The 25,526-nt window shown below is 34.0% G+C and overlaps 4 protein-coding genes and 1 long non-coding RNA gene across 8 annotated transcripts; 3 read left to right on the forward strand and 2 right to left on the reverse strand.

The window, feature by feature from the left end:
- The first annotated feature begins 337 nt into the window (after window positions 1–337).
- Window positions 338–1,829, forward strand: LOC140967896 (E3 ubiquitin-protein ligase PUB24-like). The gene has a single exon (XM_073428705.1). The coding sequence runs from the start codon at window positions 563–565 to the stop codon at window positions 1,799–1,801; it is 1,239 nt and encodes a 412-aa protein (XP_073284806.1). The 5' UTR covers window positions 338–562; the 3' UTR covers window positions 1,802–1,829.
- Window positions 1,830–2,975: 1,146 nt separating this feature from the next.
- LOC140967967 (uncharacterized) lies at window positions 2,976–4,516 on the reverse strand. The gene is made up of 2 exons (XR_012173675.1): window positions 3,497–4,516; window positions 2,976–3,325 (listed from the first exon to the last, which is right to left on the reverse strand). It is a non-coding gene; the product is annotated as an uncharacterized lncRNA (long non-coding RNA).
- A 472-nt stretch (window positions 4,517–4,988) lies between these two features.
- Window positions 4,989–11,191, forward strand: LOC140988280 (protein IQ-DOMAIN 5-like). 4 transcript variants are annotated; one of them, XM_073457323.1, is made up of 8 exons: window positions 5,013–5,252; window positions 5,665–5,733; window positions 5,996–6,090; window positions 6,663–6,911; window positions 7,626–7,850; window positions 8,702–8,815; window positions 9,987–10,503; window positions 10,797–11,191. In XM_073457323.1, the coding sequence occupies exons 3-8, from the start codon at window positions 6,007–6,009 to the stop codon at window positions 10,943–10,945; spliced, it is 1,338 nt and encodes a 445-aa protein (XP_073313424.1). In that variant the 5' UTR covers window positions 5,013–5,252; window positions 5,665–5,733; window positions 5,996–6,006; the 3' UTR covers window positions 10,946–11,191. The 4 variants fall into 4 exon arrangements, with proteins under 4 accessions (XP_073313427.1, XP_073313424.1, XP_073313417.1 ...); XM_073457326.1 differs by lacking the exon at window positions 5,665–5,733 and having other exon boundaries at window positions 4,989–5,252; window positions 10,803–11,191; XM_073457316.1 differs by lacking the exon at window positions 5,665–5,733 and having other exon boundaries at window positions 5,013–5,334.
- Window positions 11,192–12,605: 1,414 nt separating this feature from the next.
- LOC140988300 (glycosyltransferase BC10-like) lies at window positions 12,606–15,099 on the forward strand. The gene is made up of 2 exons (XM_073457334.1): window positions 12,606–13,901; window positions 14,745–15,099. The coding sequence occupies exon 1, from the start codon at window positions 12,810–12,812 to the stop codon at window positions 13,887–13,889; it is 1,080 nt and encodes a 359-aa protein (XP_073313435.1). The 5' UTR covers window positions 12,606–12,809; the 3' UTR covers window positions 13,890–13,901; window positions 14,745–15,099.
- Window positions 15,100–17,207: 2,108 nt separating this feature from the next.
- On the reverse strand, window positions 17,208–19,249 carry LOC140988305 (protein FAF-like, chloroplastic). Its single transcript, XM_073457338.1, has 2 exons — window positions 19,133–19,249; window positions 17,208–18,954 (listed from the first exon to the last, which is right to left on the reverse strand). Exon 2 carries the CDS (start codon window positions 18,911–18,913, stop codon window positions 17,471–17,473), a length of 1,443 nt encoding a protein of 480 aa, XP_073313439.1. The 5' UTR covers window positions 18,914–18,954; window positions 19,133–19,249; the 3' UTR covers window positions 17,208–17,470.
- Window positions 19,250–25,526: the final 6,277 nt, after the last annotated feature.

The following is a 25,526-nucleotide window of genomic DNA, read 5'->3' on the forward strand; positions in this document are numbered from 1 at the left end:
ATTTTAAATTAATATTTAGCGATAATCTCACAATTGCATTATATTTAAATAATAAGAAATATAAATTATTTCAATTTTATAATAAGTTTCCTATATAAATTTGTATTATAATAGAATATTTACTACGTTAAATGCCCAAGGGATATTTAATGAATTTTCTTTATAATTTGACCAAAGGGGGTTTTTTGTATTAAAATTTAGTAAAATGGATTCTTATATGAAAGTTCTATTTCTTTTTTTAAAAAAAATTAATGAATATTTTCGTAGAATTATTTATATTGCAAGATCTAGTATATATCAACCACCCTTGTTCGTTATTATATGTTTTTTCCAATTATGTTGGCTTAGTCTCCTCTTTTTCTTGTTCAATTCAAAGACCGGCCATCTATTTCTTACCACTTGACGTGGGAAATTTGGATTTATTTCAACTTATCCCAAACATTCTATAAATATTTTCCACATATCTATTGGTTCAAAATCAAATCCATGCAAATACCATAAAAAAAATCAAATCAAATCCATACAAATCATTCAAAGTTCTGAATAATTTCCGATTCTTGAAATGGATGAACTCGAGTTACCCCAATACTTCATCTGCCCCATATCCCTCCAAATCATGAAGGATCCAGTCACCACCGTCTCCGGCATCACCTACGACCGCGAAAGCATCAAGCGATGGCTTCTCAACGCCGCCGCAGAAGGCCACTCCTCCGCCGTGTGTCCTGTCACAAAGCAGCTCTTGCCTCTGACGAGCTCCGACTTGACTCCGAACCACATGCTCAGAAGATTGATTCAAGCCTGGTGCATTGTCAATCCTAAAAGTGGTATCGAACGAATCCCGACTCCGAAATCTCCCGTACACAAATCTGTTGTATTCAAACTCATCCGCGAGGTGAAAAGCGGGAACCCTTTGTCGCATTTGAATGCTCTAAAGAAGTTGGATGAACTTGCAAAAGATAAAGAAAAGAACCAGAAACCCATGGCGGAAGCAGGAGTATCGAAAGCGATGATTTTTCTGATCTTGAAAAGATTTAAAGAAGGTAAAACCCTATTTCTTGAAGAAGCTTTGAGGATTCTGCAACTAACATGGATTCCAACGGAGGAAAACAAGAAGATAGTTGAAGAAAACATTGATTTCATCCATTCACTTTTGTGGGTTTTGAGCAGTGATGAACTAGAAAATATTTCCATGATTCATGCTCTTAAAATGTTGAAAAATGTGACTGGAGTTGCAAAAAACAGTCTCCTGGAAAGGTTAAAGCTCAATTTCTTCAAAGAAATGGTGAGTATCCTTCACAAGAACAAATCTCCACAAGACAACAAAGCTGTTCTCCATGTTCTCATACAAACTTCCCCTCATGGAAGGAACAGGATGAAAATAGTGGAAGCCGGAGCCATATTCGAAATTATGGAACTCGAGTTAAACAATCCCGATAAAAAAACCACAGAGCTTATCTTCTGTCTGTTGGCAAACTTGTGCACTTGTGCAGAAGGCCGTCAGCAGTTTATAAAGCACGCCGGTGGGATCGCGTTGGCTGCGAAACGGTTGCTGAGGATATCTCCGACAACTGATGATCGAGCACTTTGCATAATCGAGTCGCTTGCTCGATTTTCAGCCACTCGAGAGGTGGTTTCGGAGATGTTAAGGGTGAGCGCTGTTTCGAAATTGTGCATGGTTCTTCAGGCAGATTGTGCGGGTTATTTGAAGAATAAAGCCAGGGATATTCTGAGATTGCATAATTATGCTTGGAGCAATTCCCCTTGCATTCAAGTTTATCTTTTAACTTGCTATACCCGATGAAAAAAGGGAAAAAGAGAAATTTTAATTTATTGTTTTGAAAGGTTTATGTTTTGTATTCTATTCTATTCTAGCTTGCTAACATACCTATCATATGTATGTATGTATGTACGGGGAAAATGAAAAAAAAAATTATTTTTTATTTGGGTTTTGAAGTTGATACCTTGTTCTTTTCTTTTATTTGGAAGTTGATATCACAAAGGCCAGTGAGAAAATTAAATTTTTTTTTTAAAGTTACAAGTATTCTCACTTAAATGGGTAAAATTAAATTTGAGGTACAAATCGAGGACCTAATTTGAACTCGGTTGGCCTATTACAGTCTTGTAACCACAAATCGTTCTCTTCCTCAACCAAGAAAGTATAGAAACAACTGCAGTTCATGGTTAAAATTCAATAACCATAAAAAATAATAACCAAACATGGGCTTTCTAGGTCGTCTCCCCAAATAGTTTCTTTAGTGACAAACATTATGTTATAATCTGTTCTTTTAAGAACTTACATCAAACAGTAGCTAATTGCACAAGAATGATGGTTCTTTAGCTGGTTTGAAGATTATTTGCATGGTTCTTTACTGAATGTTGAAGGAAATCGTAGAACAACGGATTTTGTTGCTTCTCTTTCAACTTTGCTCTAAATCCTATGCTGTATTTCACTTAACTGTGACTTTTCGTTGTACATGTCGATCCAACATCCTTCAAGAACTTTTCAATGTTTGATCCAATGACTTTGGATCAAGCAACTATATATCCTCGTCATCAAATTTATCGTTTATCCATGCTATCACAATCCAAAATGCCCGAAATTGTTTGGGAACATGGGCTTGATCATGCTTCCTTTTGACAATAAAATATATATAACGAGTTCTTCCTTGATAATATAACATAAAAAACATGAAGTTGTCCCTCCCCTTCCCTTCACGTGCAAGAGTTATTAAATTCACTGATCAAAGATTATTCACAAGAACATTAACATTATACATACCCAGACAATAGAACAGAACATTTCAAGTGTCAAGAATTTCAAGAAAAAAATTCATGACGGTATATATTATGTAAGTAAATATTCTCGATGTACCAAATTATCCAAGCATCGAACCACATGAACCATAATTTCAAGTACCAAAAGATCTAATTTTTTAACCTTTTTTTTTTGGCATGAATCTGGGGCTTCAGCGCTTTATCCAGCTCTTCTACTTGCATCGTGCTTCAACCGAAATTTTGCATCAATAAACAAAGTCACACGACTTATATTATTATTCTTAGTTTCACACCCCACGATCCTACCACAAAGCCAAGCAAGGTGCAGTGTTATCCTTTTCTTTGGTTCTTTAATCGCACTCGGCTCACTGCCATGGCAAGGAGCGCCGTTTCGATTCTTAATTTTAAAAGTAGCATATGATGCACGATCTTGACTCAAAAGTTGGAAATTGTGCAGTCTTTCTTGAATTTCTTCATATTCCAATTGCAGCTTCTTGTCCTCATCTTGATTAGCTTTTCTTTTATTTGCAAATGCTCGCATTTCGACTCCCTTTCATAAACTACATAAATAAGCATTCAAAACCATGTATTAACCCTCATTTTCTGTATAGATCAAAACCAACTTTTATTTTATAAAATTTTCACCAAGAATCATTTAAGCCCCTTCAAAGTTTAGAAGAACACAAAAACGGAAACAAAGATCAAGTAAAAAAAATGTGACTTTTGAGATAAATCAGGATAGGGTCAAGAAATTGAAGATGAATAAAATGACCAAATCTTTCCTGTTGCCATTAGGCCATCCGGTTGCACTGCAAAAATACAGAGAAAACTTTCTTTCCGACAACAATTTTATGTCTTTTGTCTCTGCTCAACCGAGTCACTCTTCACTTCCATTACAACGTAAGGCGAAGCCACTCAGCCATGGCCTGGCCGGACAGTTCAGCCTTATTCTGTAAAGGAAGAGAAGATCGATTCGATGAAAACAAAGGAAGAACAAGAACGACGAATGAGATTGCGCCGCCTTTATTTTTCTTGATTGGGCTAGGTCGAAACCTAGAAAACTGGGCCAGAACCCAGAAAGAGGAAGCCCATAAAGGATTGATACATAGTAGTAGTATCTCACTAATTAATTAAAAATCTAATCATCTAGAAATTAAATAAACAAAGAAATTCATTTTCTTTATTTGGTTTATTCTAATTCACCAACGGATCAAAAGATAGATTAAGCAGTAAATTAATATATTAATTCAATATTTGTTTTAAAAATAATAATAGTTTGTTACAAATATAGCGTTCGTCAATAGTTATTTGTGGAGGGAATAAAATTCCGCAAAATGTTCCTTCTTCACTCCTTATTTCCTCGTCGAGTTTTGAAAGTTATTTTCATCGCCTTCATATCTCCCAAAAATATTTCATAGATTTGAATTTTGATTACATGTTGGCTATTTTATAAATTTTGTTCGTGGCTTCGATTTATTTAGGATGGCCCGACACAAAGGTATGTTTTTTTTCATTTCGACTTTCTTATATTTCAATTCCGTCAAGTTAGAGCAGTGTTTGCATTTCATTTCTGTGTCTTAATCAATTGTTTAGGTGAAATGGTAACACCTTATTTATGTTTTGGATGGAATTTTTTGGACTTACAATTGGTTAGAATTCGATTCGATTTGTTTTTCAAAATATTACAAAGTTTGGATATTGTGTCTCCAAGGAAAATGTACAAAATGATGGTCCATATGCCATGAATATTTTCGCAGTACTGGTTAGTTATGCATCGGATGCTCAATCTATAGAAATTTTAAAATTCTATGGTTTTTGCATCAAAAGTTTTCATTCATTCGATTTTAGATTTTTTTTCCCGGAAACCCGATTAAATACAATTTAAATACTGATTTGGCCCATTTTTTAAATTTTTTTGTTCACAAAAACTCTTGTGAGACACTTTAATGAGTCAATTTTATGAAACAAATATTCTAATTGGGTCATTCATAAAAATATTATTTTTTATGTCAAAATTACTGATTTTTATTGTAAATAGAACAAAGCTGACATTTCTATAAATAAAAATGCATGAGATCGTGTAACGAATCAACTTTACCCAACCCAACTTCCTACAAAATGGGTCTATTACATTTTTCCGCGATCCAAAATTGATTTAATTGGATTCAGAATCGATTTGATCCGGTCTGATAACACTCGTACAAAATGGGTAGCCCCAATTTTTTTTTATATATATAGTTTATAATAAAATAATAAAAAATCTATATGTAATCAAAATTGTGAAGCCCGGCCCAAAATTCTCTGGCAATCATTGACAAAACACTGCATAGTACTCAATGTAGCTGTTTCCCCCTGCCTTCCACCGCCATCCGAGGCCGATCATTCTACTGTTTCCGTGGTTAAAATGCAGATCCGTGGAATTATCGTTGATACCCTTACCTTTTAATTGCGGGACGCTCCGAATCAAACTTGTAGAGGTGCGAATTAGAGATTTCGAAATGGTAGATTTTGAAATTTCCCGAATTTGATGCTGTAAATTGTAGTCAACTTAATTCAAAGGTTGGTTTTTTTTTTAGCTAGTGGAAAATGTAGTTGTTTTGTCTGTGTAAATTGGAGAGCCATTATTATTTTTTATTTACTACGTTGTGAGAATTTAGGTCGATGGCAGGAAAACGTCGAATTAGAAGATGATATGTCGTTTGTATTATTTATTGTCCCGGAATGGAATTTATTTTTGGTATTTGATTTTTTTCGAAATAATGATTTCCAGCTATTATTGTTATTTGTTTGTATGTTGTTCTTCACGGAGGTTGTTTTTTACCATCTCCTTATTGTCTCGTTTATGTGTGTGCAAGCCGATTAACCTAGCTATAATATTTATTTGAGCAGATTTATCTTTTTAGGGGCACCATGCTTCTGCTTTCCATGGGGACTATTTGACTAATGTGAAGACAACCTGTTAGTAAAATGGAACGTGACTAATGTTTATGTTGTCTTTCTGCTTCTTTCTGTGGTTAATGGTATTTGTTTAGTCGTTTTATAGCACATAAGTCTCCGGCCCAGAATGTCAGGTTATTGTTGGTAACTAAGCAATGAGCGAAAACATACCTTTACTTGTCTGCCTTCCCATGGTGTTTTTTTATTAATTTGAAAATAACTTTTCTAGAGTAAAGAACAATGGATAGAATACTCTAATTTATTATTGATGTATTTGTGGCAGGTCTGACTAAAATGGGTGTCTCAAAAAAATGGGTCAAGGCCTTACTAGGCTTAAGGGGATCTGATAAATCGCAATCTTCAGAGAAGGGTGACATTGTAGGTTGCATTTCCTTGTATATTTTTAGTTGACCTCTTATTCCTCATGCCAACAGGCGTCTATTTGAATTTATCTCCTTTTTCATATTTTCTTGTAGAGATTTTGTAGATGTTCTGTCCAGGCAGTAGGTGTAGATGATAGGAACAACGGGAAGATAATGTGTTATCATTTGTCTATATAATATGGTGTAAGCAGTATCAACTGAGTAGTTTGCCATTGCTCTCTTTTTTCTTAGACATTGCAAAACCACCTGCTCTCCAGCGCAACATCCACTAAATCATTTATTTTTCCACTTTTTCACTCTTTTGGTGGCTTACACCAACCATTGCTTGGAATCTCCATTTAGTTGTATCTAGATGTATACTCTTAATATTTGGTGGTTGTTACTGGTGTAAACTACCATTTTGCTCGAGGACATGTGGAAACTCGACTGTTACATGACCTGTAATTAGTGGAATCTGAGCTCTTGGAACTCCTTTGACTGTTAAAATGATGGATACTCTCTATCTTGTTCCAAATATTATTTGATTGAATATGCTTTAAAAAGATTCTCTATTTTTTTAAAACGCAGAAATCAGGGAGCACAGGCAAGATTTGGCACCGAAGAAATCAGTCAGTTGAGATTGATAACAGTATACGTGTAGATGAGTTGGATCAAACTATTGTTGTGGATTTTGAAGGAGCCAACCTTCAATCAATTTCTGATTCGGCCAGTTCAGCATCTAATCCCCTCCAGGTTCAAAATGCAGCTCAACTTCGACAGAATGAGAGAGAAGAATGGGCAGCTATTTGCATCCAAACAGCCTTTAGAGGGTTCCTGGTATTAAATTGATTCATGTTCTATATTTCATGGATAGTTCCTGAACTTGCAATAGTTCCATCATTCTTGTTTTCAAACGCATGGGCTGTCGGCACCATTCATTTTCAATCATCTTTTTTCTTATTTTCTTCCTCATAATTTGATAACGATTCTGAATGCAAGAGAGGAATATTGTTCTCTACAGGTGTGACGATGATCTAGATATTGCTTGTTATTTGAAGATTTGCATGAATGAGGATGCAAGCCTATTAGGTTAGGCACAACATAAGAAGCACAACAAATACTTGTCCGCCTGAATATCACTAATTGGGATATTTAGTTTTCTTTAATCATATTTCAATATTGTTATAAGTTTTGAAAGCTTCATACTTTTGTTCATTTCTCCCAAAATAGTTGTGCTTTAAATTTGTTTAAAATTAAAAAATTTGTGTATGGTGCCTTTCCAGTTTAAAAGGTTAAATTGTATTTAACGGCGCCTTCAATGTTTATTCGATATACTTTTCGTGGTGATGGCATAGTGTAGTCCATTCATTCCTTGTTAGGTTTCTGTAAGAGGAAGGGTTCTTCGTTGCTCATTATTCGTGTAATTTTCATGTGCAAGGACCAGTATAATGCGACATGAACTTTTGTTATATTGTTATATAATTGTTTGATTTTGAGAAAATAATTGTAATTATTTTACTTTTTTTTTTTATGAATGCTTTTGTTTATTAGGCTAAACGAGCTTTGCGTGCTTTAAAAGGATTGGTGAGACTTCAAGCTCTTGTCAGGGGTCATGCTGTCAGAAAGCAAGCTGCTATAACACTTCGTTGTATGCAAGCTTTAGTAAGAGTTCAGGCCCGTGTTCGTGCAAGGCGTGTCCGAATGGCATTAGAGAGTCAGACAGGGCAACAGAAACTACAACAGTTTGAACATGATGCTCGTTTCAAGGAAATTGAAGTAAGCAACCTATGGAAACGAAATATTCATGTGACGTGACAATATCACTACATTGATTATTGTTGTATCATGGGTGTTCCAAAAGTCAAGAGTATCATGGGATGAGTTTGTAGTTTGCCAAATTGCTATTACTAGTGAAATATTTTAGGCTATATTAATAACTAATGATATTTAATCTTTGGGCGCTAATTCCTGAACTTGATAATTAGATCATGCATTACATTTTTGCATGCATTTGTGCAATGAAATTGAATGCATAAGGAATAGGACTACAAGAGTTTTAATGAAATGTCAGCACAGAATCATATTCTTTTCAATTCTGTAATGGGACAAAAAATTCATTCCAATACCATGAACATATATTTGCTTCACATCAACAGTCAAGGACAAAAACCATTTCAGATTGGTGCAAGTTTTCTTTCATATCATCATGCTTGTCTTCTATCAAATCCACTCAGAAATCTGTTCTTGTATTGCATATCAATATGTGGGAGCCCACAAAACTCTCACAACCTTTAATCTAGCTTTCTATATTTCGACGTCAAGCACTATCCATTCCTAGATTCGGATTAACTTGTACCTCACTCCATTTGCTGAAATAAGACATACACATTCTTCTGGTTAATTTAATTTTGTACCTAGGAGAAAACAATTACTTGTTGCTAACATAAATGTTATTAAAACCAATATCATCTTATTTTGGTTGAGGCCTGACTTGTGTTTGAGTATGGCTGTTAATTTAACTTGATTAGATGCAATCCAGTGATATGAGCATCGGTATTAGTGTTATTAAATCCGCTCTTGTCGGGTGCTGTGCACTGCCTCTGATATTATGACAATGGCTAACCCAGGACGGATGGTGTGATGGGGTTGGATCTGTTGAAGAAATTCAGGTCAAATTGTTGAAAAGGAAGGAGGCAGCTGCTAAGCGTGAAAGAGCAATGGCATATGCTTTAGCTAATCAGGTACGTGCTGTAATGTCTCCAGTTGTGTTATAATTTAACCTTTCTTTTGCTTGCCATAAATCGTATGGCTTTGTGCAGCTGATGGTAAATAAAATATTCAACTGAGTCTTTCTTTTACATGTGTATCAAATAATAGTACTGCTTCATATCTGTCAATTCCTGTTCGTACGCATTTTATGGCTACAAATAAAAGATTGACTATTGGTAAGACATAATTAATATGCTCCTGTGCTGGTTGTCTCAAACTGAACCAGTTCTGGGTTTACAAAGTTGGACCTAAGGCAAGTGGATGCATCTTATTTTATCTTCATCAGAATATAGAGCTTCTCATGATTTGTAAAATTATGTCGCCGCATATGCCTATAATAACAATAAAGAATTTAAAATTTGATGTAAAGATTAATGCATCAAATAACTTATTTATTTGGTCGAATTTGGGGATTGGTATATTAAAAGCATCTCATTTGCATGTTGGTTTGATGAGACTTCTAGGATGTGGTGGAAAATTAATGGCTAAATAATTTAAATTGTAAAAGGGGTTGATTTGAATAGTTTGTAAACCAATATATATGTATATATGATTGTTAGAAAAGTGCCATAAAAAAGTTGTGGGGACAACAGAATATTGGAACTCCGAGACTCTTAATTTCATGCATCAGAACGTGGATTGTAATACATGAATCATTCTGGAGAGTGAAAGAAGAACTAACGTATTCCAACAGAAGTAAAAAATATTTGATACAAAGAAATACCACACATGTATTTACTAAGCTATATTCTGAATTTACAAATACGCCCTCAAGACTTCTAATATGTGTCTTTTAAATTTGGTAAAAAAAAAATTTAAACTGTCACGGGTATTGACCTTTAGCTTTTCTTATTGTGTCTTTATTTCTCTATCAAGGAGAAAATTTGTTCTAATCCTGCCACTCCTCCCTTGGCCCTTCCTTTTGAAACCAAAGGCCATGAGGAGTTTGTGTTTTAAAGGGACATCAATTTTCCCGGCAAATTACTCCTATTTTGCTTTAGAACGAGGACTCAACATTTCTGAAGGGCTTAAGAATTTTGCTTTTCTAATATGTCACAACCAGTTTATGGCAAATTATTATTTTGAGAAGGAAGTGTGTTTATCATTCGTCTACATTTCTCATGTAGAATACCTATTATGCAGTGGCAGGCAAGTTCAAGACATCAGGCAGCACCTGCTGGTTTTGAACCAGATAAAAACAATTGGAGTTGGAATTGGTTGGAAAGATGGATGGCTGTTCGGCCATGGGAGAATAGGTTTCTAAATATTAATATCAAAGATGGAGGGAATACTAGTGAGGATGATCTAGCTGATGCAAAAAATATGCTCACGACTCGGTCAAATTCCTCTAACAAGAAACTCATATCAGACATGGGAAATGGGAAACTTGGCACTCGTATAAGCGATAATTCAAATTTTTCGCATGAAAAAAGGGCTTCTCATTCTAATGGCTGTAGTTCTTCACAAAACAAGCTGGCAAGCATGCTGCAGAAACCAGTTCTATTTTCTTCCAGCAAGTCATGTAAAGCAGTTCTTGAGGACATAGTTGAGGAAGCTTCCTCGAGACCCAATGTTGGTTTTAGGTCACAGAGTAATCCTAAAGAGCGGTCTAGTCTCAACAAAAAACAAGGAAACAAGCGACTTTCTTTGCCTGCTGGTGGTCAGTCTCTCTCTCTCTCTCTCTCTCTCTCTCTCTCTCTCTCTCTCCAGCATGTGCGTGTCTCTTCTACCTTGGTTTCGATTACACTGCTGTTTGTATATGATTATGTTCTTTTCTAGATTAATGGAACATCCCTATTGTGGGCAAAGCCACCTTCATGGCCCCTGGCCTACTCAAGCGCTAGTGCACAATGAACCCTATAACAACTATTTCGTATTTGTCAATATTTTTATGAAAATGGCTAACCAACTTGCTATAAGAGTATTTTATCTCATTATAAATCCATTCACCAGCTGCAGGTAACATGGCTCGACCGACCAAGCAATTGAGTAAAACTGTTGTTAAAAGGTCTCCTACTGCTCCGAAGCCTGTGAAGGGCAGAACCAAGTCGAGTGCTATTGATGTAAAGCCCTCAGATTGTAGTCCTCAGACTGATCATTAGCTTCTGAAAAACAGCATGGGATTTTGTATTGCTAATCTGGCACCGATTATTTTCTCCTGTACATAAACGGTACATGCTTGCAACTAGGTTCTGTCACTGGACGCATTCCTGATAATTTGTTTAAATCTCGAGCCACCAGGGCTGAGTTAGGTGAGATACATGTTTCTTATTGCGGCAACGTGAATGACGGGTCCAAAACTAGATTGTTTTGTGCAAATTATCACACTTTCGATGGTTTCGTCTTTTTTTTTATCTGAATCTTTAGTCTAGATTGCCATGACATTATACACAGCATGTCCGTGATTGTTACTTTGTTCTATCGTCTGTGAGTCGAAACCGGAAAACTGTGCTAAGTTGATGAGTCACCTGTTGCGAGTTAAACTCTGTATTTATTGTATTATTTTTATGTTGTGGAAGTCTTCATCGCCTTTTTCATACATGAGATTTGTTGCACTAGAATGTGTTTCTGGTATATGTGATTCTGTCACTGTATGAGTACAATTGTAAGGACATTGTGGTCTAGTGTTATTTATTATCATAATCACTATATTATCTATACAATTTATTCATTTATTATGAGCGAGCTCCTTAGAATCTTCAAATTTTCATTAAATTTTGCTGATCAAACTTAAAAAATAACGATCATAATAATAATAATATCATAAAACAACTATTAGGAACAGAAACATAAACAAAATAAATTTATTAAAAAACTAAAAACACAATGTGCACTTGAGTTTTCATGGAGTATTGTGACATCGGACATATGGTTAAAATTTAACTAAATATTCAAAAAGAAGAAAACAATTTATTGCAGTAAAATCAGATCTTGACCACTTAAAAATATAAAATTTATAAAGCAACCTACGTAACCAATTTTAAAATATATTCTATTATGGTAATATCTTATATTGTGTCATGTCTGAAATTTGGTAATTATTGTTGATTAGGTGATCTAAATATGTATCATTACACACAAAATATCAATTAGTTAATAAATCATGTGCTCGTGCAGATCTTGCTGGAAGCTTTGGCTTCATAAAATATGAATATTTACACATGAAGGAAAATAAACGATTTATCAATATATGCTCAATGCTATACCGATGTCTGGTATAAAAATACTTAAATACAATACGATTTCAGGTGATAAAGCTTAAATATTTAAATATATTTTAGCTCATAAATTGTAATTTTTTTAAAAAAAAATGGAAACTTTTTGGTTCTTACCTTTTAAAAAGGAAAGAATATACTCGAATTGTCATGAAATTTGTGTTGCTCGATTTGTCCTGAAGTGATCTTAACAAATCCTCCTCTAATCACAGATTCTAAGTGAAGCCTATCTCCTGCTGCAAATTTAGCTTGTCTTTTTATTTTTTTCTGCAAAAATAATATTTTCCCTATGAAAATATATCATATTACTTTCTATTTTTATTTTATTTTTTGTTGACATATTACTATTTATAAAATAACCATATTTGATCTATTGGGGTTTTTTTTTAATCTGTATTTCTTAAAATTTATGTAAAGATTACATTTTTAGTATTTAAAACATAATTTTCATCTAATCTAATTAATAAAATAATAGTTTGTGATATTAATATTTAATATTTAAATAATTCACTGCTCAACAAAAATGCACCATCTCGTCATCCACTCCCCATTATATATCTAACTTCTTCAACATTCATGCTTTGCCCCATCTTCCCCATCGCTTCACTCTCTCCTACAACCCTAAAGCCCGCCCTTTCTCCGCCGTTTCCGATCTCTTCTCCGCCGGAAATGCAATCCATCCCTTGAACCGTGAAACCCAAATTTTTTTCGATCAATCAACACGAAAACAGAAGAAGAATCGCCCTAATCCATGGTTTCCGCACCCTCTTCCCCCTTGATCCCAACCCTTATTCTCCTTCTCTCTTTGCCTATTCTGTTCTTCTTCTTGGCTCCCCGATTCCTGCCTCCACGACGAATCTCTATCTCCCTTCCTGATGAGTTTGATGATTTGTCCTTATTTCACAAAGTTATAGCCATGGATTCTGCTAACTTCTCCCGCCGACACACGCGGCTTCCCTCAGCCAAATCCCACCTCTCTTCCACCCTCCGACGCCCCAAAATCGCTTTTCTATTCCTGACCAACTCTGATCTCCATTTTGCCCCTCTTTGGGAACGCTTCTTCGATAACGTTACTCGTAAACAGTATAATATATACATCCACGCCGACCCCTTTGTGAAAATCAGTCCGTTGACCGGTGTTTTTAAGGAAAAACTTATCCCTTCTAAGAGAACTCAGAGATCTTCCCCTACCCTCATCTCCGCCGAGCGACGCCTGCTCGCCACTGCGATGCTCGACGACCCTTCTAACGCGTACTTCGCGCTAATCTCGCAGCATTGCATCCCACTTCACTCGTTCAATTATTTTTACAATTTTCTGTTTGATCTAGGTAGGTTGTCCAGGGATATGGAGTTTTCTAGCTACATAGAGATTCTTGACAATGGGTCCATTTTATGGGATAGGTATAATGCCCGGGGAAATAATGTGATGCTCCCCGAAGTGCATTTTGATGAATTCCGAGTGGGCTCACAGTTTTTTGTGCTCACAAGAAAGCACGCTTTGATGGTGATTAAGGACAGGAAGTTGTGGAGGAAGTTTAAGTTACCCTGTTTGAATGTTAATTCTTGTTATCCGGAGGAGCATTATTTCCCTACTATGTTATCGATGCAGGATCCAAATCGGTGTAGTCATTATACATTAACGAGGGTGAATTGGACTGAAAGCGTGGATGGGCATCCGCATACATACCACCCTCCTGAAGTGTCCCCTGAACTGATTCACTCGCTCAGAGAATCGAATTCAAGTTATTCATACATGTTTGCGCGAAAATTTTCTCCTGATTGCTTGAATCCTTTGATGCAAATGGCGGATTCTGTTATTTTCAAGGACTGATCTTCGCCTCTGGTGAGCAAAGATGGTTTCTTTTTGTGCTATCTTTTGGTTTTAAATGCTGTTTGTTATGTTTATTGGTTCCGTATTTTCTTGTATGAGTTAGCAGTTAGGTTAATGGCTTTCTTGAATTAGTGGATGAGTGGCTGATGTTTAGATTGTGTGATGAACAATTTGTCAAGCGATAATTTTTTCTTGTGGGGTTGTGACTTTTTGGTGGGATGATTCTGATAGAAGATGGAGAGAATCCAGTGCTGATGCTTTTTCAGCTCGAATTTTGTGGAAATGCTTATGTTTCAATTGCTGCATAATCTTGGGCACTTTGGAAACCTTATGACTGAAGTGACTAAATTACCCTCTCTTGATTGGATATTAGATCACGGGTTTTGTTTATTATTTTTTTCTTGGTCAATTTCTTGTAGATGGCTCTTTAAGAACCTGTAGTTGGAGATTAGTTAAATTTCCTTTTCTTACAATATGCTCCTTGGAGCTTTAGGTGGATTATACCAGATTTTTTAGCCAAGATTAGATTTTGATAATCCAGAGATAAATTCTAAAATATGCAAAAGTAATCCTTTGGCGTGCCATGACTTTCTAGTTTGCCTTATTTTAAAGATTTGGCTCATCTATACTACTAGCTGAAGCAAAGCAAAGCAAAGCTTATCACTTAAATGTGTGTCATCACTTATGGCCAACCAAATACTCCTTGTGCCTGTGTTTCGATACATATGCCTTGATTTTGAGTAATATACATGAGTTTGAAGTTTATTTTTTCAAAGAATGTGTGGTATCACCTACGTTCAATCTTGATTAAAACATATTAGATGTGAACCTCGTAATCTATAATTTTTCTTGCAGAAGTAGAGAAAGCAAAGGCAAACTTTGAGGCTTATGCAAGGTTGGTGTGCCGTAATGGGATTAGGCATTTGAGTGGCTGTTAAATAAGGTGCCCTCGACCTAAGGTAACCCAAAGGAGCCCAACTTAAGCAATGATTTAGTAGTCAAAGTTATGTTCTTTAAATGTTGTGGGGGTTGAGTTTGGTTTATTTCACCCCCAGAAATCAGGGTGGGTAAATTATGATCAGGACTTTTGGTCCTTTTTTGTTGTTATTTCTGTACATATGTATGAATATATGGATGGGTCTTCATGTTTGAGATTGAGCTATTCTTGGATTAGAGTATGATAGAGAATCAAGAAACGGCATTTCTCTTGCCTTTCTTTTGAAGACATGCATTTTATAAACATTTAAGACATCATCATCTCCTTTGGACCCACCCCTTTATTTCTCTTTGTATCATCCATCCCCTCTACGTCTAGTTTTAAAAATTGCGAAATCCTCCGTTTTGTCGTTCGTTGGATGATCACAAACACGTGTATGTTCATGTATATATTTGTGTGCGTGTGCAAGGCGCCCGCGCCCGCTCATCTACGTCCAAAATATGGAATAATCACAAAGCTAACCAATCGGCGAGTGTTTTATTTGTACGCTTCATATATACTTATCGGTATCGTGAAACAAAATTGTTGAATCATCTTATTCGATCGTATAGTATATGAAATATGAGGTTATTATTTATTTAATAATCCAACGATATTATTATTTATTTATTTAATAATCCAACGATATATAGGTGGAAGGTAGGCCAAAAGTATATAAAAATACGATTACACAAGTCAAAAAATATACAGAGTTTTTGAGGGTGGTTGTGTGTACAGCATTAATTCGAACACTTTATAGTTTGTCAATGGATGTAAATTCATGGCATAAGCTAGATTAAGGCCCCCCCCACCAAAAAGAAGATATCAGTCTGTTCCATCTTGGTTGGAGCGGAGAAGATGATCTTTAGGAAGCATCACCATCACGGAAATAGAATTTTCAAGAATAAACATTTGAAATTGAATATTAATTACTTAAGATGAAAATGAGTTATTTGATATTATATATTATGAATGACTATTTCGGGAGGGATTGTAAATAGTCTAGGATGAAAATCATACGGCAAAGATAGATAGATAGATAGCATATGTCATGTTTATTTTGACAACCTAACTAATCTCCAAGAATTTTCCGATTCGGTCGACTCTACTATATCAATTATTGGACTTGTGAGGTTAAAATTTAACTATATGATGATATCAAGTAGCTAATTCTCAAAAAAAGTTTTATTTATTTTTTTAATAAAGAAAATCAACAATTATTGGGCTCGTTAATTGAAGTAACGATCGAACAAAAACGCACCATCATAGTTATAGCTCAATTTGATGTCAGCCCAATTCTACAGGCCCTATTATCTTTAATCGCATTTTGCGCCTGAAAAATCTGTACAATCAAGTTCGGCAGAAACAAAACCAAATAGTTGGTTTGTATTGATTGTTGGTCGATAAAGATTTGGATCCAAATCAAACAACATAACCCGGTTTTAAAAAATATATATAATCTTTTAAGTATAGATATATTTTATATGATATTTAGTTTATCATTAATATAATGATAAATTGATAATGCATGCTGCTTCCGTAAATCAGTCCATTAATTAGGTATATAATGAAATCCAAACCAAGACAAAACGAAACGGGTTACACCATTTTTCACTGGATTTGAAATCAACTTTTTTTTTTTAATTTTTTATTTTCAGTTAATATACATCTAAACATGTAATTTATTAAGCAACATATTTGAAAATTAATATACTATTTGTTATATATAGGTAGAAACAATTATTAAACAACAAAATCCTCAAAATTCTTTTAAAAAAACAAAGACAAGATTGGAGCCGATCCAGATCGAAGCAGACCGGATTGGTTCCGGTTTCGGATCAAGGTTTTAAAAACCAAGCCAATTCAATTAGAATATCATATTAAATTTCTTCCAAATAGAACCGAATCATGCCGGATGAGTTTTGGATTGGTTACGAATCAACTCAATTCGTTAACCATGACTACGTGGAAGCATGGCTATTGCTGCTTCTTTTTTCATTATTTTGTTTTGCTGCCGCTATATCAGATTTTTCTGTGTGCCAGTGATTAGAATGCGTGCAAGTTGATCATCTTTGGAGGCTGTATGAGGAAGAAGTCGATATCGGCCCGTCGAGAAACTGGCTTTTATGATAAAAACAACTCGAATTTAAATGGAAAAAGGAGCATCTCACCGTACCAAGTCTTTTCTGAAACCTGGATACAAAGGGTCCCTAGCAAATCAAGAATCTTGGATATTGTGTCCCCAAGGTGATTGTCAAAAGGACAGAAAATGACCCAAACCACGATCTCGTTGGTGGAAAATAGGAAAAAAGCTGATGCAAAAGGAAAAGTAAATTCCACTATGAAGGAGAAACAGACACGTCGAACACGGTGCTCCTGATATTATTGTTGTCATTGCAAATAACAAACGGAAACAGAAGCTGACACATTGATAATATGAGGAAATTAGGTAAGACTGTTCCTTAAAGTTTTCTATTTATTTTGGCTACACAAATCTTTTTAGACGTGATTTTAGGATAAACGGTTGTCATTAATAATATGTGAAGAGAATAACATAAATGGATATAACAACATATTTGGCTATTCAGTAAATAGTGAGTAATCATCAGGACGTGGCAATGCAGCGTGGCTCCCTTGTTGGTAGAGATCTTCTTGGCTCCTTATTGCAACCCCTGAAACAAGGGACATAGTACTCTATTTTGTGTCCTTTCATGTGTGTTGCCATTTCTTGATATTGATCATATGCCTTTGCTGCATCAGTCTTGCTGTTTTTGAAGGATGCAGCTTGTGGGGTTGAGGGGGTCTTCGTATTAATGAAACTGCCAGCAGCGGTGGTCTTGCTACGCCAAAAGTAATCGTAAGCATTGAACGAGGTTGCAGCAGATGGCGGTGATGGTGGTGGCAGCAGCGGTGCTGGTGACATGAACCGAGTCATGCGTGGAAGTGGTGGAAGTGAGTGTGAGATTGGTAGATCGTCCGAAACATCCTTTCCTGCCATAATTTCTTCTACATCTGGCAAGTCGACAACTTTGTTGAACTTGTGAGACCAAGTTGGATTCTTATTGCCCAATCCCATTAGCCTGTTCATCATCACGGCTGATTTATCCACGCTCATCATTTGATTTGGTAAGGATTTTGAGTTCTGCTCCTTGCGAAATTCCGGGTCTTCTTTTTCATTATTTTCGTCAACTTCTTCCATATTACCAAAAACTTTTTCAAAATCATCAACTTTATTTCCCTCCACTTCATTTTCTGGCTGTGAAGTAGGAGAATTGATCAGACTCAAAACAAGCCTTCCATCTCCACGTTGAGCATGGAAATACTTTCTTGGAGGAACAGCGACAGCTTCAAGAACCAACCTACCATTTTTTCGGTGGGAATGAATGCGGAGTGAAACCCCATCGCCACCAGAAATGGAAGAGAGTGGCGGCGGAATAGGTCGAGAGGGGCAACTTTTATACTTAACAACATGAAAATCCTCGAAGGGATTCGGTTCTTTGGTACATTCTTTCCCTACTCTTGTCCTCTCTTCCTTATCTTGATCGTCCCCGTCGACCAAAACTTCTGAATTCAGGTACGTCGAGAACCAGTCTGACCCTGTCTCTGATCCCAGACTCTCCGTGCAAATCTTAAGACTCTTGTCACTCATAGCACTTGCTGATCTTTTCACGAGGGGATGAACATAAGTTGGTGGTAGCAGATCGCGTGCTGAATTTTCACTCTTTTGAGTGAGAACTGTGCCCCAATTAACATTTTGCACCTCTTTCTGAGACTGGATCATCCCCCAAACGTCGTCTTGTCCCGGATTATTATCAGTCCTTTCACATTCTTCTTCGCCTTCTGATGAAAACGATGAAGAATCATGATCCGAGGTAAGAAGTACTGCTTCTTCGGAAGAAGCGATCTTTTTCACCGGGGAGAAGAACCCATTCTGCTCCAGCCATTTCTTGGATGACATATCAGCTGAGAGAGTTCTTCTGATGGAAGCTGCTCTGTTTTTTTCACAATCCGAGCCAAGAATTGTGACAATTCCCTGTTTCATTGACATGTCTTCACAAGGGAAGATAGCAAAAATACACTTGTTTTTAACTGCAAGAAACAGTTCAATTATCAGTACAGAAAACCTGGCTGATCAAAGAACAGATTCCCCATTACAAATTCATATACACGGTATAAACTATACATATACATCAAGATTTTGATGCCATGCATGATCTATTCGCTGTCAATATTTATTACATAGCAAGAACGTATATGAGATTCTTACCTTGATCAAGCAAGAAGTAGCATACAACAAGGATGCTGGCTCTTTTGAGAGTGGAGAACACAAAATGGAGTTTTGGTGTTTAATTTGGTTGAATGCAAATGGAAGAGTGGGAGTGTGTGGTATTTGTAGGAGAGAACCCAAAGCTTGAGGAATTAAATGGGACCCTCCCCTACGCCACCACGAAAAAGACCTTTTTTACTTGTCATAAATTATTATTTTTTTCGTTTTTAAAAAAAAATTGAATTTCCACCCTTGTCAAAATTTATCAGAGCTAGAAAAACCCCACCCCTAAAGAAATAGCTAGTCTAATATCTCATTTTAAAAGTGTGCACATGCAATTGGTGCGCATGGTTTTTTTATGTTGCATACAATTCATTTTATGAAAAAATTATTATTTTTATTTTCTTCTTTGAAATTATTTTTTTCAAAACCTCGAGATAGAGACTATAACAATTTTATATTGTAACATGTTCTTTTACGTATATTGTAAAATGTTTGAAATTTGTCCAAATCTTGCATGTTGATGTTGGTCGGATAATATTAGGCTAAGAGAGATAAAAACACATAATCAACTTAATTTGCAAAATCTCTATCATATTTTTATATCTTAACAAAAACACACACATCTAACATGTGTGAACACCAAATATAATTTTTCCGAGGGTTTTGAACACAATATCGAAAAATTTAGGGTTTTAAAAACATGAACTTTTCACAGGGTATACATGCTATTTAGCTTCATATTCTCCATGTTTTTTTTACCCAGTCTTGTGGTACCAAAAAGTTGAAGCTGAAAGAGAAATATTTATAAGATAAGAATATATATATACACACACACATACATTATATTCTGGTGATGCACGAAACCTTATCTTATAAATATTTATATAGTTTTGATATGTTTTTCATCAACTGTATTCATATCTATGTCCACCGATGAGTTGATACTCATCTGTTGAATGTACAATTTTGACATGCTTCATCACGTCTAATAGGTAAATATAACATCACCGGTTGACATAAATGTTAGAACGATTGGTGAGCAATATATCAAAATTGTATTTATATATATGAGATTGATAAATTTACTGTTAGGTAAAGCATATAAAAGTGATGATGATTTGATGAAAATGGCTTAAAAAGGAAGCTAAGGAAGGCCACCATGCATGCATGATTGGGAGGACCAAATCACTTTATTAGCATTTGCCATAAAAGAATCATGCCTCACACCATCTCTTATTCTATAAAGATAATAACAAGTACGTGTGTACAGAATCAAGATTGTAGCTTCAATATTAGTGTTCTCCAACTCCTTATCGGGGGACTATAGTTGGTGTTTACATATCATAAATTCCGGAGATTTTGAATCGTCAAAATCTGATTTTAGTGCATATTTCAGTTTTTTTTCCCCAAAAAAATTAGTCGTATTTTCGCTAGAACGCTAACATGATATAGATAATGCTGATATATCTAGTGTCAAGTCACTATTCTTGTGAAAAAATGACAAAAACATGGAGAAAGGCTAATTTTTGTGGGTATATATATCATAATTGATAATTTAGTAGTTAATTGTTATTATGTTATATTATCATTAAAATAACACAAAAACTCTTGTGAGACGGTCTCACGGATCAATTTTGTGGGTCGAATATCTTATTTGGGTCATCCATGAAAAAGTATTACTTTTTATGCTAAGAGTATTACTTTTTATTGTGAATATTGGTAGGGTTGACCCGTCTCACCGATAAAGATTCTTGAGACCGTCTCACAAGAGACCTACTCTTAAAATTAACTCATGACTCACGGATGCTACTATAAGTTTTTTGCAATCAATTAGACTTGTCTCGTAATCAATGCTTTCAAAATGACTTGCAATAGATTTATAAGTTCGCTTTTAAAATTATTATCATACTTGACTTGAAAAAATTAACATGTTCAAAAACATTTTTGGCCAAATTAAAGTCAATTATGGTCTTAATTATTAGCCTATAATCAAGTCATTCCCTGATGTTATTAGATTCATCGACGTAACACGAAATTAAATTCCAACACAAATATATTAGAATAAACAAACTGATAGATGAAAACAATAATCTGTTAGGAACTTATCATGTTAAAGAATTTAGAAAATATTTTTTTAAATTTTTTTTTATAAAAATTAAAAAGTGTTGAGACAATATTTTTAGACAAAAGACTTCAATGAGACTGTCGTATAGGTCAATTTTGTGACACATATCTTCTATCCAACCCGATCCATTAAGTAATATTATTTTTTATGTCAAAAATATTACTTATAGATCGGATCAATTGTATCGTGGATATATATTAGTGAGACTGTATGAGACCTACTCATTTTGGGCTGACTTAATTTTTTTGACTTATTTTGTCATGAAAATTAAAAATATCGGTTGAGATTTTGAAGATACGAAGACATTTGAAGAAAATATTATTTTGAATATTTGTTGAAGATATAATAGAGAGTGAAATATATTATTTTGAAGATATGATTTTGAAAAGATTTATTCTATCTTGGATATGATGGATTTATCTATATATACGAGTTCTCGTTCATTTCGAAAATTGTCGAGCGTGACCATATGCGACGAGTATGGCCAAAATTGATCGAGGGAGGTCGGTGAACTTTTATTTTCAAATCTTTCCATATGAGTTTGTTGCTTGAATTTACTTAGACATTGCGAGTTCTCGTTACTTCTTGCATGGTGCCAAGTTAAGGAGCAAAAAACAAAATTGTTCATTTTGGGTCGCATTCTATGTTGCAACAAGCTGTCAGACAACCTTCTGTCAGTGTCACTTATTTTATTCTAACTCTGAGATTTTAAATTGCTGATGGAGCACAGACATTCAAAACCTCGTCATTCATTCCTCGTAGAATTCTATTGAAATAAAGTCAAATTCGAGCGATGAACGTTAAGTGGAGTCTACTGAATGTGTTTATCATAAAAATATCATAAGAAAAGAGGGAACCGTTTATTTGTTTTTGTAATTTTTTTTCTATCCTTTTGAAAAGGGTTCAGAAAATTTGGCATAGGTATTATTTATAATGAATTTTTAAAAGAGTGGGTCTCATGTGAGAACGTCTCACGGATCCTAATCTGTGAGACGGGTCAACCCTACCATATACACAACAAAAAGTAATACTCTTATCATAAAAAGTAATACTTTTTCATGGATTACCCAAATAAAAGATCCGTCTCACAAATACGACCCGTGAGACCGTCTCACACAAGTTTTTGCTTTTTTAAAAATCGTATACATACACCCAACATACCGAAAAATTCTCTAGCGTCTAGGTGTCACTAATTAAAATTGGTCACGTATTTTACACTTATTTTAGATTTTTTTATATGCATACATCATGTGACGACTATATAATTCTTAATTTTGTAAAGTTGTCTCCTTTCCTGGTTGGTCCTTCCATGCTATCGGGGAAATGGCGAGAAAGGAGAAAAAAACGATAATTTGGTCAGAAAACATCGAAGAATCAAGAAAAACCCTTCGACGTAGACACACCAGTTTCTCACATATCGACAAAACAAAACGTGCGCCATTAACAATAGACACGTGGCAGAATCTGATTCGTAATTTTCATGGCTATAAATGTATTATTAAATAAATTATTACTATTATTTAATAATAATAATAATAATAATAATAATAATAATAATAATAATAATAATAATATAAGAAAAGGTGGAAATATGATAACATATACTGACATTACATATCTTTTTCCCCCTTTTTAACATTTTTTTTCCTTTTGTCTTTCTTTCTGTGCCAATAATAAATAATAAAACTCATCATCCAATCAGTCCAATAATGGCAAATTGAAAGTGACCAAAGAATAACAAAGGTAAGTGCTCGATCCTTTCTTGAAAAAGCTTTGCAAAAGCTGTTGGCCTCGAATATCATTCCTTTTTATGTTTCTTTAATTATATTATTTTGAGATATTTATTTACAAAATAGTTTTGGAAAACATATATATCGAGAAATAATAACTCTTGTCTTTACTGAGAAAACGATCGAAAAATAACACTTGAATTACTATAAAATTTAGAAATTTTGATTTGTCTTATTATCATCAATTATAAATTTTTATTAAACATTAAGCATATTCAGTTGTGTAATATAACGACAAGAATACTTAGTACTTTTAACTTTTTGATTAATTTTTTCATTTGAACAAAGGTAAGTGATAAAGTCACTTTTATCAAATCCATCATAATCATTATATTAATATTACGTTTGAATGGAATAATTTAATATACCTGGATTTCAAATATTTACTGTAAATCTACTCACATAATTTTTGGATTGTTTTCAAATCTACTGATTTTCAGTCATTCAACTTCGATTTTAAGTTTTTTTTTTATTTAAAAAAACCTAACTAATGTTTTTCAAAAGTCTAATCTATTGGAATGATTTGAAATACAATTTTCCAAATCTATATGTCAAAAGAAATAATCTAAATTCTAAATATAACATTTTGAAAACTATTGAAGCAGAAAGACTAATATAAAATGAGTGCTCGATTTTAGTTTTTTTAATGAAATTATGTGATTTTATATATTATATAAACAAAAATATGATTAATTTCACCATCCTAAAATTTCCAGGCAAAAACTTGTGTGAGACGGTCTCACATGAGACCCACTCAAATTCCCAATGGGAACTTTTGAAGCTCACACATTTCTTGGTGTTTTCCTTTCAGTTGGAACCAAATCCCTCTAAAATTTTTGGCTTTCTATAATGGGACAAAGGGTAATTAAAGAGATGGATAATGTTCTTTAAACATAATTTGCTTTAATTCATACCCAGTGTACTCAAACTATGGAAGAGAATCTACGGTTATATTAATTTATTAATTTGTTAAAAGTAATATCAATTTCTATAAATATTTTTCTTGGAAAATTACCATCTTTTTTGTGTATAGTATAAGATATTTAAGTAAAAACTTATGTAATATCAATAGCAACTTTCTTATAGATGAGAACTTAAATTTTTTTAATAATCCAAAACTCAAAATTAGTCCAAGTTTCTTATTTAATATAATTGTAATGTAATAGTTTTTTTTTTCTTTGTGATTCTCGAAATTCTACTACTTGTAGACTGCCCTGCTATCCGGTATAGCAACGAGTCACTTTGCAAATGTATTATCATTAATTTTTAAGCTCACTGTTTTCAAATTATTATGTTTAAACATTTTTGAAAATATAATCGATATCATGTTTTGATCAGTTCTATACAGACGACAAAAATAGCTCCGTATATCTCACATTCTTTGGAGAACATATTGATAGTATCATGAATATGACTTATAATTTTTATTATTTGAACATATTTTATTTGTCGATATATAATATAACAAGAACTAATTAATGGAATATTTATTTTATATAAAAAGTAAGCATATGGTTCTGCATGGCCATGACGTACCACACACACACACACATACATAGTTAGTGAAAAATTCATAATTATTTTTAATTATAAGTGAAAATAAATTTTGTTTTTTGGAAATTTTTTGAATTGTATATATGTTTTTGCAATATGATCGATGAATATTTATTTTATTTTATCACCTAACTATAATTCTTTTATGATTCGATTGATGATTTTATTAATACATGATTAATTAAGTTATTATGGTTTTACAATGGAAAAAAAGCTTTAAAATTTCCTTTTTTTTTAAACAAGATAAAGTTCCTTAATTAGTAGCATATGACTTGTTTATGTAGGTAACTAAAATAATTATATATCAACGCAACATGTCAGCTAACTTTTTTTTTGTCTTTTTTTAATTAATATTAATTTAATTTATTTAGAAACGTACGTACTGAGACTAAAGTGGAAATATATTCAATTTTTGTCGTGCTTACTTTGAGTGATAGTAGCTCTCCGGGCCCTGGGTATAGTATCATACTCTATAAATTTTATTAGACAAATTGGGAAAAGTTTACATATTTGTTCTTTGAAGCCAACCCCTAGGCTAAGTGCTAATCGATATTGATCCAATGAAACGGTTATCATTTGTGTCCATGATCATATATTAATTGATTACACATCATTATTTCATCGAACATATGTTTTGCTCAAGTTCTACAAATTAAAACCATAAATCATTATATCAACCATATATAAAGATTTATCATATGTTTACTATATACACCCTTAATTATCTCATCTCACGAGACAAACCATCGATACCTAATTCGACAAAATAATAAAGTCATTTTCAAATTTGTCTTCTATTATTTTGGGTGCTAGCTCAACATTGTAAAGGGATGAAGTGATTCACAACTTTGAGAATGTGGAATGCTTGGTGTAACCACCATTCCAATTTCATGTGGTCAGACGGAAAATGGACTAATATATA

The sequence above is a fragment of the Primulina huaijiensis genome, chromosome 1, assembly GCF_012295235.1.
Source record: "Primulina huaijiensis isolate GDHJ02 chromosome 1, ASM1229523v2, whole genome shotgun sequence".
NCBI classification, from domain to species: domain Eukaryota; kingdom Viridiplantae; phylum Streptophyta; class Magnoliopsida; order Lamiales; family Gesneriaceae; genus Primulina; species Primulina huaijiensis.